Below are 7,500 nucleotides of genomic sequence, written 5' to 3'. Positions count from 1 at the left end.
CGCCGTTGGATGTGCGACGAGAAACGGCTTCGATCGAGTTCCGGCACGTTGGCTTCCGGTACGCACAGAGCAACGACATTTTCAAGGATCTCTCCTTCACGATACCGGCGGGCGCGAAAGTGGCCATCGTTGGAGGGTCTGGATCGGGGAAATCTTCGATGGTGCGGCTACTGTATCGATTCTTCGAACCGACGACCGGAGAGATACTGATCAATGGCCAGAACATAAGGGAAGTGGACCTCCAAAGCCTAAGGCGTGCCATTGCCGTCGTGCCACAGGATTCCGTGCTGTTTCACGATACGATCCGGCACAACATCCACTACGGTGATCTGTCCCGGTCACAGGCTGAGCTGGAGGAAGCCGCCCGTATGGCGGATCTGCACGAGTCCATCCTTCAGTGGCCGAAACAGTACGACACGCAGGTCGGTGAGCGGGGGTTGAAGTTGTCCGGCGGAGAGAAACAGCGAGTAGCCATTGCTCGAGCCATCTTGAAGAATTCACCCATCCTGGTGTTCGATGAAGCCACTAGCAGCTTGGATTCAATCACGGAGCAGGTAAGTTGTGCGGGACGAACGGTGCATTCCTCCTCAGAATCACTCAACATTTTCCTTCTTTTTTTTCTTTTCCGTCCCCTAGAATATACTGCAAGCGTTGGCACGTGCAACGGATAACCGTACCAGCATCTGCATTGCGCATCGGCTTTCGACGGTGATGGATGCGGATGAAATTTTAGTTCTCGAAAACGGGCGCATCGGGCAACGTGGAACGCACGATCAGCTGCTGCGAAGTGGCGGTCTGTACACCAAACTGTGGGACACCCAGAATCGACAGTATAACGCTGGAACCACCCAGAACAACAAGCACTAATCGCAAACGTCTGAAATGCTGAAAGGAAGCGAAAGAATTGTGTAAAGTTTGTTGACTATTTTTAAGATAGAACAAAACGTACCATTACGCGAGTGCGAAATCACTTGACCCGAGCGTATATTTTGATTTGTACCATACCTTATGATCGCGAACAATGTGAGCCCTTTGTGCAAAATGCCTTAACTGTTTGTTTCATTTCCTGATTTTTTCGAAAGAAAATAAAGTACTTATTACGGTGAGGGCGGTGGGAGATCGCCTAGAGAGGAATGCATACTTTAAGGGGCTATTTAGATCACATTGCACCGCCAATGCTATCTAAATTAATACCTATACGATCTAATCAGCAACTCAAGCATCAGCGATCGCCTCACTACCATTAGCAACCATGTTTCTGGCTCATTTAATCGGTTATTTAACTTAAAGTTCAATTAAAATCCCCCTCCTACCCCCTAAAATCCTTGGGTCGGGAATTTGCAGTTCAATTTCGCCCCTTTTCCGCCGAAAAAAATTGTTGCTCGGGTCGTCACCGAGAACTGTCAAACACCAAGAGCGAAAAAAAAAAACAAAAGGAAAAGTTTGAAATCTGGAACACGAGAAATCGGGAAATCGCGGAGTTTCAGTGAATATCGGGCCAATTTCCCTTGCAAAACGTGCACAATGGCAGACGTGCTGGATATTTACAACCACGAGGAGTTCGAGGTGGACGAAGATGGGGACCAGGGCATTGCGCGGCTGAAGGAGAAGGCCCGCCACCGGAAGGGACGCGGATTCGGCAACGAAAGCATCCCGCGCGAATCCATCGACTACGAGCGGCTGCAGGACGATGAGGAGGAAGCCGAACCGGGGCCGCAGCGGTCGGTCGAAGGATGGATCCTGTTCGTGACCTCCATCCACGAGGAGGCCCAGGAGGACGACATACAGGAGAAGTTTTGCGAGTTTGGCGACATCAAAAACATCCACCTGAATCTTGACCGTCGTACCGGCTTCCTCAAGGGCTACGCACTGGTCGAGTACGAAACATACAAACAGGCGATGGCGGCAAAGGAGGCCCTGAACGGATCGGAAATCCTGGGACAAACGATCGCAGTCGACTGGTGCTTCGTGAAAGGACCGAAGAAACTCAAGAAATCATCCAGTGAGCGACGACGACGATAGAACCGCGAATCCGGGGAACATAGCGTGTAATACCCATCTGGACGGTGCACCACTCCTCCTGCAAGCTGTATCATCCCTACATGCTCCGTCACTTGATCATCAGTCATGCATATACCACAGAATAATGGATATTTTGTAGAACGGTTAAGGATGTACGGGTGTGTAAAAGGACACGAAATAAATTAATGCTTGATGATAACTCACCAACCTATCACACACTTAAGTAGAACGCTTCGATTCATTTATCAGTTAGGGGGAAAATTTCGATATGCCCTGGAATAGTAGCGGCAAATGTTTCAATTTGATGCAATCACTGTTTTTGGCTGTAACATGGCTAGAAGCACCAGCAGGTGAATCATCTTCGGCGGACGGTTTTGCAAATCCGGTAGCATCTTCCATCAAACGATCGAACTCACGCTGGTGCGTTGGTTTCGTTCCGGTCGCTGTCGAAGCGGATGTAGCTCTTCCGATGTATCTGGGGGAGATAGGAATGTCCACACATCATCTCATGCTTCCAGGTGTTGCAGACCATCATGCTCGAATGTAACATGTGCCTCGCATTAATCAGATAACTTTATTTACCCGTAAACAGGCCACAATCGTAAGTCAATCGTTAAGGAGTAGTATCGTTTTTTTATCGTTAACACTCTGGGAGTGATGCTTTTGGTACATACTTAGTTTTGTCAGCTAGCTGCGTGTTGGTTTGCTTGGTTACACATGGTTTGATTATTCATATTCTTTTGATTACCCTCGGTACATGCTACTGTGCCGGTGCAAAATCGGTGCAAGTAGAAGTGCTAAAAAAGTGCATCCAAAATATATTCACAGACATTTCCATTCAGCAGCTTCACACTCGATAACAGTTTTTTGCATCATTTCCCGCACTTCCTTTTTAGTGTCTCTTGTAGCGTCACGCGCACTCTCTCTTATCAGAACAACAAGTGTATGTACAAACGCACGGAAACACGTGTGCTGGCTGCGTGTGAATTCGATTTCTAATAGGCAAGTTCATGCAAAGTTTGATAGCAACAGTGGCTTGGATTTGAATTTTTGGTCATAAAGATTGTTGTTTTGTTAAAACATGCGGATAATACTACTATCTAACCAACAGTAGATCGTGGGTAGCAGCTCTATCATTTAGGATGTAGTGTAGGCTGACCAGGCGTTGTACCTTGTTTTAGTCATAAAAAGCCGTATGTCGTGCTTGTAATCCTGTGGTCGAAATGCGACCCAGGGGGTGTGGATGAGGATTAGGAGTGATACAAATGAAAGCACCAATCGATTTCCTTTTGATAAAACCGTTTTGAAATGGATCTATAAGGCCTAGTAAACGCAAAAGTGTTCAATGTTCCTTTCATTTTCATTCATTTATGCTTTTATGAGCATTATAGAGCTACACATATCCAGTAGTAGCATTACAACAGGATAAGCATGAGTTCCGAGTCGCCGTTCGTCTGTTCTGCAACCACTTTCCTACACTTCGCTTTCGGTGATCATCCTCCTACCCTAGTGTGTTAGGGGACAGTCGCGAAAAAGTAAATGAAGAAAACGAATAAAATAAAATATAACCAAACAATAACGTCTATTCTATGTGTGCATTTTTATTCAACAACAGACTCATTCAATTCATTTCATTTCATTGCAAGTTCCAGTAACCTACCGCCTGCGCGCACGTACTATCATTCCAAAGAGTCACGTCAAGCGTCACGGTAAAGCACACTCTGCTCCGTCCAAACCAGGCCGCCGATGACCCTTCCACTCTTCTCTCCCTCTCACAAAAGATCTGTTCAATGTCCTTCAGTAGTTCTCAAACCGACCAACGAATGCCGAATAATGCAGTGGCAAAACGCGGGGTAAAAATGGTAATATAAATAAATATGATTTCGCATCTCCATCGCATTTGGATGCCTGCAATATCGTGCCACGAATGGGCCATGGGCTCTGCCTGTCAGCCGTGTGTGTTATACCGCTCCTCTCATCGTTCACTAATGTAAAACATAAATCTACCTAGAAGCATAAGTGTGTCGCGATAGGTTGTTTTAGGACGATCTTTTACTCGTCCGAGTGATTAGGAAATTATGGGGAGATGATATTACTTTCACGAAGGGCCATGGTGTGGTTTGTGGTATATTTTTAATAATCTACTAATGCTACATCCTCCAGATCGCCTCTACTGCATACTGCATAGTGTTCCGTTCCTTTCCTATGGTTAATAGTTGCTGCAATCTAAAGGGAGGGCCTTTGAAATGTTTCCTACCGGTGTGGTGTATGCTGTTTTACTGCCTAGCGTATTAAATAGACCTACTAAAACTAGTGAAAAACTTCATAAATAACCAAGCGCCAAAGCACACGCCTTGCAGTGGAGCGTCGTGTGTTCTTTCTACACGCACTACCCACGTTCGCACGTACGTACAGTGAGACAATTTGATTTCCTAATGTAATCCCGTAGAATAATCCCCCTGCGTTTGACTTACACCTGCAGTCAAGTCGTAGTCGGTCAATCGCTACACGATCTGCTGTGTTGTTTGCTGATGTTATCTTTGTCGTCATAGTTCCACTTCGTTCGAGGGAATAAACAAGCAAATCGTTTTTGGGATGCAGAGGCGCCCCACCGTTTCGTTCCTCGATGTTATGCTCCCATCGTCCCGCGGCATCGTTATTGCAAAAAGGGGGTCATACAAACGACCGTAATATATACCCACAGACTAACAAAACAAACAAAAACCATTCAGCTTTGTCCAGTGTTGTTTTCCTCAGTGTTCCGTAGTTATATATAGTGTTGTTGCACCTTCTCAATCGAGCTTAACGTTTTTACAAGGCCATCGCGTCGTCCAACAGGTTCTTCAATTCCTTCACGTGTTGAGCCTTTGAGCCGGTGGCGGTCGAGGCACCGCACGGACGTCCAACGTAGCTGTAGCATTGTCCAGTCGAATCGAATAATGGGAAGCGCCAGAAGCGATTGAATTGGCGGCAGGAAAATGGAAATAGAAAATATCATCAGTAAAGTGGGGCATAGTGGTGGGTGGCTGCAGATGACTTTTCATTGAAAAAACAAAAATACAGCATATAACATTACTCGATATACTAAATTTATCAAGAACCACAAAAAGTAAGTTAGCAACAATGCGGTTGGTTCAGTGTTTTTTTTTTTGGGGTATTGTTTAGTTCTTTACAAAACACAAAATTGACAAATGTGGATGTAGAGATGGTAGGATTATTTTTAATAGGAAGGAATATGAAGATGGAGGTTTTCTTGAGTGGAGATTCAATTATAAAACTTCACATTCATGAAGAAAAAACACTCATTAGATATGGTAGGAATGGTAGAATGGTATGGTAGATCTTCTGTTGTTGTGGACAGCAGTGTAGTAGAGAGTATACAACATGTAGTGAACATTATCTATGCGCCAAGGTTTGTTAGATAAAAGCAATCTAGCGGTCTATACTATCTACAAACATAAACAATGTGCCAAGTTGTAATTCCGAACGGACGGAAAGTGTGTTACAGGTATTAGCGCACATCGAATAATGAAGTCGACAACTATTACACAAGTAACACATCAGCCAATCACACAATCAGGATACTTGTAATATGATTAAATAAAAATAAAGGAGGTTAACAGTGAACAAAAACACAAAAAAAAATTTCTTAAATTCAAACACTTCAGGCACAAAAACACACACGCACGACACACGCATCATCCAATTGTGCAACAAACACGCACGACATCATCAAATGATAAAAAAATTGAAAGCCAATTCGAACACAACAGTTGCTGATTTCAAAAGATCAGATCCGTCAAATGGTCAAAATTTGTGTAAATCATGGTTTAAAGGAAATTTTAAACAAAACAGTAACAATGCACAGTACTGAGAGAATGCTAGTGATACTGCATCTAGAGTCTAGCCAATGGTTTTCAAGGGCAGAACAAATCTTTATCCTAAAGTCATTACTGTTGCGTTAAAACTTTAACATTAACACCATCAGCAATCGTATGATGACTCTCTGTCGATTAGATTTAGATGCATTAACAACCACATCCAAGCTACTGTATACTGCTGCCAAAGGAGCAACTGGGAAATGGCGCTAAATAACTACTAAGCGCAAATACAAGCCCGCTCGGCACTCGGAGAACAGAAGCATAGGCGCACGCGGGATATAAAGCTAGGCGGTTCGCATGGACCAATGGATGGTATAATAAGTGCTAAAGTAATGCAGGAGGCTTGTGTGGAGGCTTTGGTTGGTTTTTTTTTGTTGCTGTTGTACGGGAGACCCCTCACCTAAGTGGTCGCGATGAGATTCGCACTTTGCGACCCTTGCTGGCCGCGGAACCGCTCGTCGGAGAGTTAAAGGTACCCTGCGGGATATTGAATCCTTGGCCGGTTTTCTGCTGCACAAGCCTTTCTTCTTGCACGCTGTCAATACGGGCATGATGGTTGTGGTTATGAACATTGGCATTTTGGCTACGGTTATCGTTAGTGGGAGTGATGTTGGATGAGGAAGGGAATGATGTGGTGGTAGGTGTAATTTCCGGAGTCGATTCGGTTTGACGGCTTGCAGCAGCGCTGCTGCTGCTGCCTCCAAACCAACGACTGAACCAAGATGAACCAGATTCGGCAGCCTGTGCCGGGGCAGACGAGGACGACAGGGACTCGGGAGCGGATGCGGCAGAACTACTACTGGCTTTATGTCCACTGGAGGAATCTGTGACATTCTGTGGCGTCGCTGCCGCTGCCGCTGCGTTACCCGTCGATGGCCGGTTTTTGGGCTTGTATGCTTCAAACACGTCTTTGTAACCTGCGTTCGCTCCGTCGTCCTCTACGCTGCAAAATGGAGAACGAGAGGGAGGGCCTCCGGTTGGTCGTATGTTGTGCTTGTTTTTCTAATTCGTGTTTTTGATGCGCCTCAATCGTCTCGATAGTCGCGTGTCTTTTCTTTTTCTTTTTTTTTCAGTAAATATGCCCTACTTGTAGGTATAATTTCGTAGTAAGTAATATGATCTCGAGGGTGAGTTTGTGAATTAAAATTAGGAAAAGTATATCTTCATACAAAAAAAATCACAAAGGTACATGTCTCAAAAGTTTAACGAACAAACAGCTAAATCCTATTCTTAGACAACATATAAAAGACAAAGCGATTATTTAATAAAATCACCAATTTCAATTGAAAATCAATCAAACAGATTGTAATGTAACATACGAATAAAGAAAACAATATAAATAAATAAATTAGCAAAACTCGTATCTGGGAAAATGATAATCGGTAACGGTATGATGTTTTGTTTGAATTAATTTGATACTAGAGACGAACATGATTACAGAAAAAAGAGAGAGAGAGAGTCAAAGGGTAATCGCTTGCGAAATACTCTAACAATTTGATAAGAAAAGCCCGCACAATCAATCAACCGGACCATCCAGCTCTGATGCTCTTAAGTAAGTCTGGCATACCCTACACCATTCTAAACCCATAAGGAAGGG

General features: G+C 44.4%; 3 protein-coding genes across 8 annotated transcripts in view; 2 read left to right on the top strand and 1 right to left on the bottom strand.

Annotated features, from left to right (window-relative positions):
- The window catches only part of LOC126578751 (iron-sulfur clusters transporter ABCB7, mitochondrial), a 5,480-nt gene extending 4,430 nt beyond the window's left edge, over nt 1-1,050 (top strand). For all 3 annotated transcript variants that reach the window (XM_050241639.1, XM_050241638.1, XM_050241640.1), the window contains exons 6-7: nt 1-554; nt 637-1,050. The exon at nt 1-554 is cut by the window's left edge and continues 628 nt beyond it. In XM_050241639.1, the coding sequence (XP_050097596.1) occupies nt 1-554; nt 637-867 (785 nt within the window). In that variant the 3' untranslated portion in view covers nt 868-1,050. The remainder of the gene's footprint in view (nt 555-636) is intronic.
- A 379-nt stretch (nt 1,051-1,429) lies between these two features.
- LOC126578764 (RNA-binding protein 8A) lies at nt 1,430-2,245 on the top strand. Its single transcript, XM_050241655.1, has one exon. It carries the CDS (start codon nt 1,525-1,527, stop codon nt 2,020-2,022), a length of 498 nt encoding a protein of 165 aa, XP_050097612.1. The 5' UTR covers nt 1,430-1,524; the 3' UTR covers nt 2,023-2,245.
- Nucleotides 2,246-3,598: 1,353 nt separating this feature from the next.
- The window catches only part of LOC126578749 (2-oxoglutarate dehydrogenase complex component E1), a 16,343-nt gene continuing 12,441 nt past the window's right edge, over nt 3,599-7,500 (bottom strand). For 3 of the 4 annotated variants that reach the window (XM_050241629.1, XM_050241630.1, XM_050241632.1), the window contains one exon: nt 3,599-4,933. In XM_050241629.1, coding sequence (XP_050097586.1) covers nt 4,834-4,933 — 100 coding nt within the window. In that variant the 3' untranslated portion in view covers nt 3,599-4,833. Of the gene's footprint in view, nt 4,934-6,303; nt 6,439-7,500 lie in introns of all 4 variants that reach the window. The other variant, XM_050241628.1, reaches the window with a different exon arrangement.

The sequence above is a fragment of the Anopheles aquasalis genome, chromosome 3 (assembly GCF_943734665.1).
Source record: "Anopheles aquasalis chromosome 3, idAnoAquaMG_Q_19, whole genome shotgun sequence".
NCBI classification, from domain to species: domain Eukaryota; kingdom Metazoa; phylum Arthropoda; class Insecta; order Diptera; family Culicidae; genus Anopheles; species Anopheles aquasalis.
The sequence above is the reverse complement of the archived record's forward strand: the minus strand, read 5'-3'. Positions and strand labels throughout refer to the sequence as shown.

Excerpts from the sequence above, each read along its gene's own strand:
- LOC126578764 (XM_050241655.1), top strand. The coding sequence starts at position 1,525 with ATGGCAGACGTGCTGGATATTTACAACCACGAGGAGTTCGAGGTGGAC.